The sequence below is a fragment of the Coregonus clupeaformis genome, chromosome 10 (assembly GCF_020615455.1).
Source record: "Coregonus clupeaformis isolate EN_2021a chromosome 10, ASM2061545v1, whole genome shotgun sequence".
NCBI classification, from domain to species: Eukaryota; Metazoa; Chordata; class Actinopteri; order Salmoniformes; family Salmonidae; genus Coregonus; species Coregonus clupeaformis.
In genome coordinates, this window is record NC_059201.1 from 31,626,442 (window position 1) to 31,638,825 (window position 12,384).

Genomic DNA, 12,384 nt, shown 5'->3' on the forward strand with positions numbered 1-12,384 from the left:
GATAATTGTTTGTGTTTCTGTTGGTCAGAGGAAGCTCAATTGGTAGAGCATGGCGCTTGTAACGCCAGGGTAGTGGGTTCGATCCCCGGGACCACCCATACGTAAAAAATGTATGCACACATGACTGTAAGTCGCTTTGGATAAAAGCATCTGCTAAATGGCATATTATTATTATAGGGAGAAGGCGCTCAGATTTAGACAAATGGGGGAAAGAGTGGTGAATTGTTTCGCTCTCAAGAAAAGGGCGCCATTGAAAGGAGTGATTACTGGGGTAGCAGTACATGTAAAAATTGACCAACTGAAGGGGAAGATTCCCGGTGTGTGTGATGCTCATCGTTTGGTGCGACACAAACAGGGGGGCGAGAGTTGGGAAACAGAGGAGTCATTGTCTGTTCTTTTGAGTCTTTGCCTGATAAAGCGAAGTTAGGGTATATAAGTTATCCTGTACGAGCTTATGTGCCGAATACATTACGATGTTACAGGTGTCAAACTTATGGGCATGTGGCAGCAGTGTGTAGGAGGGAGGTTCCAAGGTGTGAGAAGTGTGCAGAAGGTCATGAGACAAAGGAATGTGTAGCATTGGGGAAAGTAGTGGTATGTGCTAATTGTATGGGTGCCAATGGAGCTGGGGATCAGAAATGTCCTGTGCGAGAGAGGCAGGTTGAGGTTTCCAGGTTAAGAGTAGTGAAGAAGTTGCCATATGCTGAGGCAGTGAAGAAAGTATAGGAAGATGGGTCAAGGGGGATGAGTGGTGAGAGTAGTAGAGATGTACCAATGCAGAGGAATAGGACAACAAGTGATATGTTTCAGTAAGATTGGATTTTTAGCATTTATAGCAATGGTTATTAATTGTACTGCATTTAACGTAATTCTAAGAAAATTGAGGTTGTGGTGGAGAGCTGCAGAGAGGTATTTGGGTGTGCGAGACTTAACATCAGAAGAGTTACAGGAAGTGGTGATGTTCCATCATCTCAGGTTGAGGGCATGAGGTAGGAATGAATATATTTAAATAGTGGAGTGGGGTGGTGTTAATTATTAATAATAATTTTGAATTTGTGAGTGTAGTGTTAGATGGTAGGGTATTTTTTTTATTTTTCAAGCAAAATATAAGGGAGTTGTACACCAGTCTAGTGGGTGGCGGTAATGCAACAAATTGGATGCCAACCGCCGTTAAACCTCATCGAAGAAGAAGAAGAATGGTCCGATATCCGAGTTCAGCCGATTATTTGATTTCCGGCGTCTTGAACCCAGATTGTGACCCTGAGCAGTTGTTTAGCTAGGTACTATCGTTGAAGTTTGATCGAGGATTGCAAATACATCACAAATGGTACTGTTAGTTAGCTAAGTTAATGCAAAGAAAACCGTTTTGGTTTATGTGAATTTCATGTTTAGTTGCCTAACATAGCAGTTGGCTAGATTGGTGTCTTCGCCTTGCTAAACCAGCTACAATGCTAGCCAGCATTTTTAGCTAGCTAACGGTAGCTAGCTGTGTTAGCTAGCTAGCCAGTCGCAATGGAAATGCAAACAGCTTACTGATTTATTTTCAGACTTTTGGCTTGTTACCTTTATTGTTAGTTAAGCGTTAGCAATCTGTTTAATGTCTGAAGTTATTGCTACCCAGCTAGATATAGCTAGCGAAGTTGCCATCTGGAATGCGGAATACATTTTTTTAACCAACAAAATATTGTATCGTTTGGGCAGACTAGTATGTCCGAGTCGATGTAGAGTAGACAGTAGTATAATAACTTTTGATATTATACAAATTAATATATGTTGTGTTTGCCATCAGAGTGGAGGTCTATCCGACGGTCCATTGAAAGCATGGTGCATTTATTTTCAACTAACATTTACTTGACTATACTTGCACTGGCGTGTCTTTATAAACGGATGTTTCCAGTTGCAGGGGTAACTCCAAAAACGAGAGAATATTCAGAAAAATTAGGAATGGCTTGTCGCATGTGTGTAAATCTTTGTTTGGGTTGTTTGCGAGATATCCGGCAGATAAAATGCTGAGGGAACTCCGTGCAAAAAGTGGATTTTATATTTTAATGAACATTCTCTGGTTATCTGAGTTCCACCTGCAAATGGAAACAGATGTCTAAGACACCAGTGCCTAACAAATCGAGAATGAAAAAAGTATCGCCAAGTAAAGGTTGAAAATAAAATTGGCAAGCTTTCAATGGACCATCTGATCGACCTCCAGTACAAGCAGTATTAGTTATGCCGCTGGAGGTTCAGTCTGATTGGCTAGATGATGTTTCTCTTCCAGGACAGTGAAGTGTCAGACTTTGAGCCTGCACCAGGGCTTGAGAGCAGTATGGAGGGCGAGAATGCACCAGTGTACTGCATTTGTCGAAAACCTGACATCAATTGCTTCATGATGTGAGTTTAATCAGATGATCATAACAGCAACACCTTCAACACAAGTAATCATAACATGACCTTGAAACATTCCATAACCTTGATTTCATGGGGCTCATATCTGTGTTTTTCTTGTAGTGGTTGTGACAACTGTAATGAGTGGTTTCATGGTAACTGCATCAATCTCACAGAGAAGATGGCCAAAGCTATCAGGCAGTGGTACTGCCTGCGATGCCGAGGTGAGGTTTTAATGGTTTCCCATTCACTATCATCCACATGGGTACTTGTCACATGCGCTTACTAATCTTACAATGTCTGTTACTTTTGATTAGACAAAAACCCATCATTGGAGATAAAATACCGTCCAAAGAAGAGCCGTGAAAAAGAGGCAGAGGGCCAGAGAGAGCCAGAGAGAAGATTTGAAAGACAGAACAGCACTCCAGATTATAAATCTGAAAGGCGCCGTGGATCTAAGGTTAGTTATTTTACATCTAAACGTTATGTCCCCATTTTCCTTCAATGTATCTCTAAAATTGTGCGTCTTTGGAACTACTCTGTTGGCAAACATATCTTTGTCTCTTTTGTGTTTGTCTCAGGTTAAGCGCTCTGCTCGTATGTGTGGGGAGTGTGAGCCCTGCTTGAGGACTGAGGACTGCGCCACATGCGACTTCTGCAAGGACATGAAGAAATTTGGGGGTCCCAACAAAATAAGACAGAAGTGTCGATTTAGGCAGTGTGATGTCCGAGCCAGGGTGAGTTTCCTAATGAGACTATTCCATCTATTTTTCTGCTAACATCTTTTCAACTGGTGTAGTCAAAAAAACATGTAGTCTTGCAAACGGTGAAACAATGCCTCGTATTCTCTGCAGAAAATGTTGCGTGTAAAGGATGAAGAGTTTAATTTGCGTGAAAGGCGGGATAATTCCTACCACCGGCGAAGACGATATTCAGACGACTACGATAGTGAGGCAGAACTCTATGAAAAGTACAAGGCAGCGGGATACGACGACAACATGGTATTGCAATAGTCTTCAGCCATGTTTCTCATTCATCTATCAAGAACTATTTGAAACACATTCAAAATACACACAGATCCTTATTATTGTCCTACTGTTGCACTTACACTCCCATATCCACTTGTTCTTTAGCTTGAATAGCCCTTTTTCAAGTATTTTGAATCTGTTCATCTTATTGTTTCTGTTCAACCCAGCCATGGCTCAGTGATGAGGATGACGGGCCTCCCTTCAGCCCTGTCCTGCGAAAGAAAGCTGTGAAGGTCAAGCATGTGAAGAGACGGGAAAATAAATTTGACAAGAAAGTAAGCTAACTTTATTTTTTACATCTTGCAGACACACAATGATTATTGTACATTTTTATCCATGCAGTTGCAGTCCACATCTACCAAATATTTGAAGCTTTTAGCTTTTTTTTTATTGCATCATGGGAATATTACTATTGACAGAATTCATAAGTACAATGATTTTACATGTTAATGTGTGCAATGCGATTTGTTTTTATGAATGCACATCAGAAAGAGTCACGGCGGCACAAACAGAAGCAGAAGCACAAGGACAAAGTCAGGCACAGCGATAGGGGCGATGCCAGGGATGGAGGAGGGCAGCGACAGTGCCTCGGGCCCAGCTGTGTGGAAGCTGCACGAGCCAACTCCAAATACTGCTCAGAGGAATGTGGCATGAAGCTGGCTACAAAGTAAGCGCACAAACACCAAAACTACAACCCTGACACATGCAATTGTAAGAAAGTTAATCAACTGTAAAATACTTTGTCTCTGTAGCCGGCTCTATGAGATCCTCCCTCAACGTATCCAGCAGTGGCAGCAGAGCCCCTGCATCGCTGAGGAGCAGGGCAAGAAGCAACTGGAGCGGATCCGAAGGGATCAGCAGAATGCACGCATGCGTCTCACCGACATGGAGAAACGCTTCCACGAGCTGGAGGGCATCATTGCTAAGGCCAAGCAGCAGGTAGTCCAGCAGGATGAGGAGGTGAGTCACTTTAGTATGTTTACTTTTTATTGGCCACTGCGGTATTTATCCAGTGGGGTCAGAGCTCCTCGGCTAGAGAAATGTTTTGCCCGTTCAAGCCTGTGTTCAAATCTTTCAGGTGCTTCCTGGGTGAAACATTGTTTTGAAATGTTTTTCTTTTGGTTCTCGTTTCAGACGAATGAAGGGGACAATGAGGAAACAGACCTGCTGATTTTCTGTGTGTCCTGCAGTCACCCTATCAACCCAAAGGTGGCACTGCGACATATGGAGAGGTGTTATGCTAAGGTGAGCCTGTGGATGTTGATCCAAAATTCTTACTTTTTATCCAGCCTATATGTCAAACCCCAAAATGCTTTAGCGTATCCTTCCTTTAACACCTTCCCTCTAACTCAGTTAGCTTAGCGCAACAGGGTTTCAGACTGCAGCCATTTTCTTGTACACGGTAAGACAGAGACTTCCTATTTAGTTCTCTGATCTTGGTTGTGACAGTTTGTGGTATACATCCAGAGTGCAGTGGCTGATAAGTGTCTGCAACATCCTATATGGGGAGAGGATGACATGTACAGAATTAAACTTAATATAGAGTACTAGCAATACGAATATATGTTGCCAATATGCACTTCTGATAATATTCTGATATATACTCTCGCTCTTTTTTGCATTGACAGTATGAGAGCCAGACATCTTTCGGTTCCATGTACCCAACAAAGATCGAAGGGTAAGAGTCAAGCACTTTGAATGGGTTTGCTAGAAGTGAACAAGTTTTTTTGTTTCCATATTGTTTCACCACGGTAGTCTATGTACCTTTTTGTATTCTCAGAGCAACAAGACTCTTCTGCGACGTGTACAACCCCCAGAGCAAGACCTACTGCAAGAGGCTTCAGGTCTTGTGCCCAGAACATTCCAGGGACCCAAAGGTCAGTGATGATTGGGAAGTCAAATGCAAAAAACGTTGCCAATAAAGCACACTAATTGTCCTGCTGTATGACTTATGATGTATAATCTTGGCTTCTCTTGCCCTTATCTTGTTTTGTGGTTAGGTCCCAGGGGATGAGGTGTGCGGCTGTCCTCTGGTCCGTAATGTGTTTGAGGCAACAGGCGAATACTGCAGGGTTTCTAAACGCAAATGTAATAAGCACTACAACTGGGAGAAGCTCAGGAGAGCTGAGGTGGACCTGGAGCGTGTCAGAGTGGTTAGTAGTGGAATGCACCACATCAATCTCTTATTTTGGGCCACTTTGTCAGGGTTGTGGCATGTCTTGTGGGGTATGCATGGTTGTCCGAGCTGTGCGCCAGCAGCTCAAACAGACAGCTTGGTGCACTCAACATGTCAATACGTCTCATAAATACAAGTAGTGATTGTTAACTCAAAATGACACAACGACTAGGTTCCAGTTTAACAACGTTTACTTCACTGTATTTCCACAGTACACAGTTGCCATTGCACTCAGGCCAGGTCCATCAACAGAGAGACTACCGCGCAGGCGTACTCATAACAGAGTGATAGCACCGTAATAACAGAAATATAGGGATACTTAAAACATGAACTTAACAGTGATGAAGTCAATCTCTCCTCCACTTTGAGCCAGGAGAGATTTAACATGCATATTATTAATATTAGCTCTCTGTGTACATCCAATAGCCAGCCATGCTGCCCTGTTCTGAGCCAATTACAATTTTCCTAAGTCCCTTTTTGTGGCACCTGACCACACGACTGAACAGTAGTCCAGGTGCGACAAAATTCCTGATTCTACCTGGATTATGTTGGAGAGGCTTCCATTAGACAGGTACAGTGCCTTGCAAGTATTCATCCCCCTTGGCATTTTTCTTATTTTGTTGCATTACAACCTGTAATTTAAATGGATTTATATTTGGATTTCATGTAATGGACATACACAAAATAGTCCAAATTGGTGAAGTGAAATGAAAAAAATAACTTGTTAAAAAAAAAATCTAAAAAAAAAATAACGGAAAAGTGGTGCGTGCATATGAATTCACCCCCTTTGCTATGAAGCCCCTAAATAAGATCTGGTGCAACCAATTACCTTCATATGTCACATAATTAGTTAAATAAAGTCCACCTGTGTGCAATCTAAGTGTCACATGATCTGTCACATGATCTCAGTATATATACACCTGTTCTGAAAGGCCCCAGAGTCTGCAACACCACTAAGCAAGGGGCACCACCAAGCAAACGGCACCATAAAGGCCAAGGAGCTCTCCAAACAGGTCAGGGACAAAGTTGTGGAGAAGTACAGATCAGGGTTGGGTTATAAAAAAATATCCGAAACGTTGAACATCCCACGGAGCACCATTAAATCCATTATTAAAAAATGGAAAGAATATTCCACCACAACAAACCTGCCAAGAGAGGGCCGCCCACCAAAACTCACGGACCAGGCAAGGAGGGCATTAATCAGAGAGGCAACAAAGAGACCAAAGATAACCATGAAGGAGCTGCAAAGCTCCACAGTATTTGTCCATAGGACAACTTTAAGCCGTACACTCCACAGAGCTGGGCTTTACAGAAGAGTGGCCAGAAAAAAGCCATTGCTTTAAAAAAAAAAAAATGCATGTGGGAGACTCCCCAAACATATGGAAGAAGGTACTCTGGTCAGATCAGACAAAAATTGAACTTTTTGGCCATCAAGGAAAACACTATGTCTGGCGCAAACCCAACACCTCTCATCACCCCGAGAACACACCAGCATGGTGGTGGCAGCATGTTGTGGGGATGTTTTTCATCGGCAGGCACTGGGAAACTGGTCAGAATTGAAGGAATGATGGATGGCGCTAAATACAGGGAAATTCTTGAAGGAAACCTGTTTCAGTCTTCCAGAGATTTGAGAAGGTTCACCTTCCAGCAGGACAATAAGCATACTGCTAAAGCAACACTCGAGTGGTTTAAGGGAAACATTTAAATGTCTTGGAATGGCTTAGTCAAAGCCCAGAATGAGCTGGAGCAGTTTTTCCTTGAAGAATGGGCAAAAATCCCATTCTTGCCAATAAAAAAATAATTTAAGTAGTTGGCAATATCAGTTTTTGTGATGAATGAGCCATCTGGTTCAATGAGTGATGGAGCTGAGTTTGCCTTTTTCCCCAAAATTCCTTTTTAAGCTTTTTACTATCATTCTTTGTCATTTATCTTTGATTCATAGTGTAGTTTCTTCTTTTTATTCAGTTTAGTCACATGATTTCTCAATTTATTATACGTTTGCCAATCGGTTGTGCAGCCAGACTTATTTGCCATTCCTTTTGCCTCAACCCTCTCAACCATACAATTTTTCAATTCCTCATCGATCCATAGGGATTTAACAGTTTTTAGTCATTTTCTTAATGGGTGCATGCTTATTAGTAACTGGAATAAGCAATTTCATAAATGTGTCAAGTGCAGCGTCTGTTTGCTCCTCATTACACACCACGGACCAACAAATATTCTTTACATCAACAACATAGGAATCACTACAAAACTTATTGTATGACCTCTTATACACTATATTAGGCCCAGCCTTTGGAACTTTTGTTTTTCCTAGATATGGCTACTATATTGTGATCACGACATCTAATGGATCTGGATACTGCTTTCAAGCAAATTTCTGCAGCATGAGTAAATATGTGATCAATACATGTTGATGATTTCATTCCTGTGATGTTTGTAACTACCCTGGTAGGTTGACTGATAACCTGAACCAGGTTGCAGGCGCTGGTTACAGTTTGAAGCTTTTTCTTGAGTGGGCAGCTTGATGAAAGCCATTCAATATTTAAGTCACCCAGAAAATATACTTCTCTGTTGATATCACATGCATTTCAGAAAGATCCCAGAATTCCAGTGATTTTTAGCTAACGTGAAAAGAAATTGACTAAGACCCTGGTTATAACAAACATATTATTGGCCATCATAAATGGTAGTTGATATGAATTATGAAAGTGAGTTAGACAGTTGATTTTCAAAGAGTTTTGGTATATTAATCATTACCCCTTGCTTTTCTCCCAAAAATGTATTTGTGAACAGTGGTACAAGCTGGACGAGCTCTTTGAGCAGGAGCGCAACGTCAGGACTGCTATGACCAACAGGGCTGGTCTACTTGCTCTCATGCTGCACCAAACCATTCAGCACGACCCCCTGACAACGGATCTCCGTTGCAACAAGGACAGATAGCCAGCTGCATCTTCATGTTATTTCTGAGTGGCATTTTCGTACATTTATGTTAGATTTATAGTATATATATTAGATTTAGAATATAATCCTTTATCTTTTTTAGAGACTTTGGATTTTAAGACTTTTGTGCTGAAGTTGAAAAACTGAAATATTTGAATGGTAAATGAATATATATTTTCCTTGTGTCCAGCACTATCGCTGTCTTGTCACTGCTGGTATCTCGCTCATTATAGTCCAAAAATAAAGACTGCGGTCAAGCTATCCTGCAAATGAAAATCCTCGGTCAAGCCATCCGCCCTGTAGAATTTGTGTGCACGCATGCACTCACATTATGGTAGGGCTGACCCCATTTAGTTGACTGGTTGATTGTTTGGTAGATAGGCTGTTGGTCGAGCGAGATTTCTTTAGTCGAGCTTGTAGCAAAAATAATAATGTAATTGTGTACAAGACACCTGTCTGATTCGTGCCTGTCTGGGTGGACTCATCCATTGTGGAGGCCGTGGGGATGGCATAGTCCCATCAGTCTAAGAAATGTGCTACTGAAATTGTATATGGTTATATTACATAAGAACAATGGTGCAACACTAATAACAATTATATATTATTTTAAAACAAATGCGCTTTCTCCCGTGTTGGATAGTGGTCGCTGTCCACGGTTCAGAAAAATGTCAGTGCGCTCTTGAATTGGCGCCTTTTCCTAGCCCATGTTGCTATGTGCATAATAGCAGAGTTAACCAGCATATTGGTGTTGAGAACAATGCAGTGGAGGCAGCCCTTGCCTTAATTGTCTAAAGAAAAGTGAGGAGAAAGGGAAACTCAACTTAATTAGGTCTAATCAGTAGCCTAACTGTTAAATGTGCCTGGCTTTATAAATCAATATATCTACAGAAATAAGACAGATCCTGCTTCTGTTGCATGTTTGAGTGTTTGTTTAGTAGCCTACTGATTCAGTGAGCACCAAGCCTCACACAACTACATGTCAAGTAAACCATTTTACAAATTCAGCTGTTTTTAATCTTTGCTTTGCTGTAATAAAGGCTTTATACTTTTCAGCCTCTGGTATTATTTATTTAGTGTTAACACTTCCCAATTGGTAACACACTACGCCGTGAAGGACTGAAATCCTGCAGCGCCCGCAAGGTCCCCCTGCTCAAGAAAGCACATATACAGTGGGGAAAAAAAGTATTTAGTCAGCCACCAATTGTGCAAGTTCTCCCACTTAAAAATATGAGAGAGGCCTGTAATTTTCATCATAGGTACACGTCAACTATGACAGACAAAATGAGAGAAAGAAAATCACATTGTAGGATTTTTAATGAATTTATTTGCAAATTATGGTGGAAAATAATTATTTGGTCAAAAACAAACGTTTCTCAATACTTTGTTATATACCCTTTGTTGGCAATGACACAGGTCAAACGTTTTCTGTAAGTCTTCACAAGGTTTTCACACACTGTTGCTGGTATTTTGGCCCATTCCTCCATGCAGATCTCCTCTAGAGCAGTGATGTTTTGGGGCTGTCGCTGGGCAACACGGACTTTCAACTCCCTCTAAAGATTTTCTATGGGGTTGAGATCTGGAGACTGGCTAGGCCACTCCAGGACCTTGAAATGCTTCTTACGAAGCCACTCCTTCGTTGCCCGGGCGGTGTGTTTGGGATCATTGTCATGCTGAAAGACCCAGCCACGTTTCATCTTCAATGCCCTTGCTGATGGAAGGAGGTTTTCACTCAAAATCTTACGATACATGGCCCCATTCATTCTTTCCTTTACACGGATCAGTCGTCCTGGTCCCTTTGCAGAAAAACAGCCCCAAAGCATGATGTTTCCACCCCCATGCTTCACAGTAGGTATGGTGTTCTTTGGATGCAACTCAGCATTCATTGTCCTCCAAACACGACGAGTTGAGTTTTTACCAAAATAGAACTGGTTTAATCTGACCATATGACATTCTCCCAATCCTCTTCTGGATCATCCAAATGCACTCTAGCAAACTTCAGACGGGCCTGGACATGTACTGGCTTAAGCAGGGGGACACGTCTGGCACTGCAGGATTTGAGTCCCTGGCGGCGTAGTGTGTTACTGATGGTAGGCTTTGTTACTTTGGTCCCAGCTCTCTGCAGGTCATTCACTAGATCCCCCCGTGTGGTTCTGGGATTTTTGCTCACCGTTCTTGTGATCATTTTGACCCCACGGGTGAGATCTTGCGTGGAGCCCCAGATCGAGGGAGATTATCAGTGGTCTTGTATGTCTTCCATTTCCTAATAATTGCTCCCACAGTTGATTTCTTCTAACCAAGCTGCTTACCTATTGCAGATTCAGTCTTCCCAGCCCGGTGCAGGTCTACAATTTTGTTTCTGGTGTCCTTTGACAGCTCTTTGGTCTTGGCCATAGTGGAGTTTGGAGTGTGACTGTTTGAGGTTGTGGACAGGTGTCTTTTATACTGATAACAAGTTCAAAGAGGTGCCATTAATACAGGTAACGAGTGGAGGACAGAGGAGCCTCTTAAAGAAGAAGTTACAGGTCTGTGAGAGCCAGAAATCTTGCTTGTTTGTAGGTGACCAAATACTTATTTTCCACCATAATTTGCAAATAAATTCATAAAAAATCCTACAATGTGATTTTCTGGAAAATTTTTCCTCAATTTGTCTGTCATAGTTGACGTGTACCTATGATGAAAATTACAGGCCTCTCTCATCTTTTTAAGTGGGGGAACATGCACAATTGGTGGCTGACTAAATACTTTTTTCCCCCACTGTACAGGCCCGTTTGAAGTTTGCCAATGAACATCTGAATGATTCAGAGGAGAACTGGGTGAAAGTGTTGTGGTCAGATGAGACCAAAATCGAGCTCTTTGGCATCAACTCAACTCGCCGTGTTTGGAGGAGGCGGAATGCTGCCTATGACCCCAAGAACACCATCCCCACCGTCAAATATGGAGGTGGAAACATTATGCTTTGGGGGTGTTTTTCTGCTAAGGGGACAGGACAACTTCACAGCATCAAAGGGACGATGGACGGGGCCATGTACCGTCAAATCTTGGGTGAGAACCTCCTTCCCTCAGCCAGGGCATTGAAAATGGGTCGTGGATGGGTATTCCAGCATGACAATGACCCAAAACACACGGCCAAGGCAACAAAGGAGTGGCTCAAGAAGAAGCACATTAAGGTCCTGGAGTGGCCTAGCCAGTCTCCAGACCTTAATCCCATAGAAAATCTGTAGAGGGAGCTGAAGGTTCGAGTTGCCAAACGTCAGCCTCGAAACCTTAATGACTTGGAGAAGATCTGCACAGAGGAGAGGGACAAAATTCCTCCTGAGATGTGTGCAAACCTGGTGGCCAACTACAAGAAACGTCTGACCTCTGTGATTGCCAACAAGGGTTTTGCCACCAAGTACTAAGTCATGTTTTGCAGAGGGGTCAAATACTTATTTCCCTCATTAAAATGCAAATCAATTTATAACATTTTTGACATGCGTTTTTCTAGATTTTTTTGTTGTTATTCTGTCTCTCACTGTTCAAATAAACATACCATTAAAATTATAGACTAATCATGTCTTTGTCAGTGGGCAAACGTACAAAATCAGCAGGGGATCAAATACTTTTTTCCCTCACTGTATCTGCCACTGGCATTAAACAAAGCATGTGTGTCCATGTATGCTGATGATTCAACCATATACGCATCAGCAACCACAGCTAATGAAGTCACTGAAACCCTTAACAAAGAGTTGCAGTCTGTTTTGGAATGGGTGGCCAGTAATAAACTGGTCCTGAACATCTCTAAAACTAAGAGCATTGTATTTGGTACAAATCATTCCCTAAGTTCTAGACCTCAGCTGAATCTGGTAATGGATGGTGTGGCTG

The 12,384-nt window shown here is 42.1% G+C and overlaps 1 protein-coding gene across 1 annotated transcript; it reads left to right on the top strand.

The window, feature by feature from the left end:
- Positions 1–1,220: 1,220 nt before the first annotated feature.
- cxxc1b (CXXC finger protein 1b) lies at positions 1,221–9,416 on the top strand. The gene is made up of 14 exons (XM_041887778.2): positions 1,221–1,327; positions 2,270–2,382; positions 2,500–2,600; positions 2,694–2,836; positions 2,958–3,113; positions 3,231–3,377; positions 3,572–3,679; positions 3,893–4,071; positions 4,157–4,364; positions 4,539–4,649; positions 5,033–5,082; positions 5,185–5,281; positions 5,405–5,557; positions 8,377–9,416. The coding sequence occupies exons 1-14, from the start codon at positions 1,325–1,327 to the stop codon at positions 8,521–8,523; spliced, it is 1,716 nt and encodes a 571-aa protein (XP_041743712.1). The 5' UTR covers positions 1,221–1,324; the 3' UTR covers positions 8,524–9,416.
- The last annotated feature ends 2,968 nt before the right edge of the window (positions 9,417–12,384 follow it).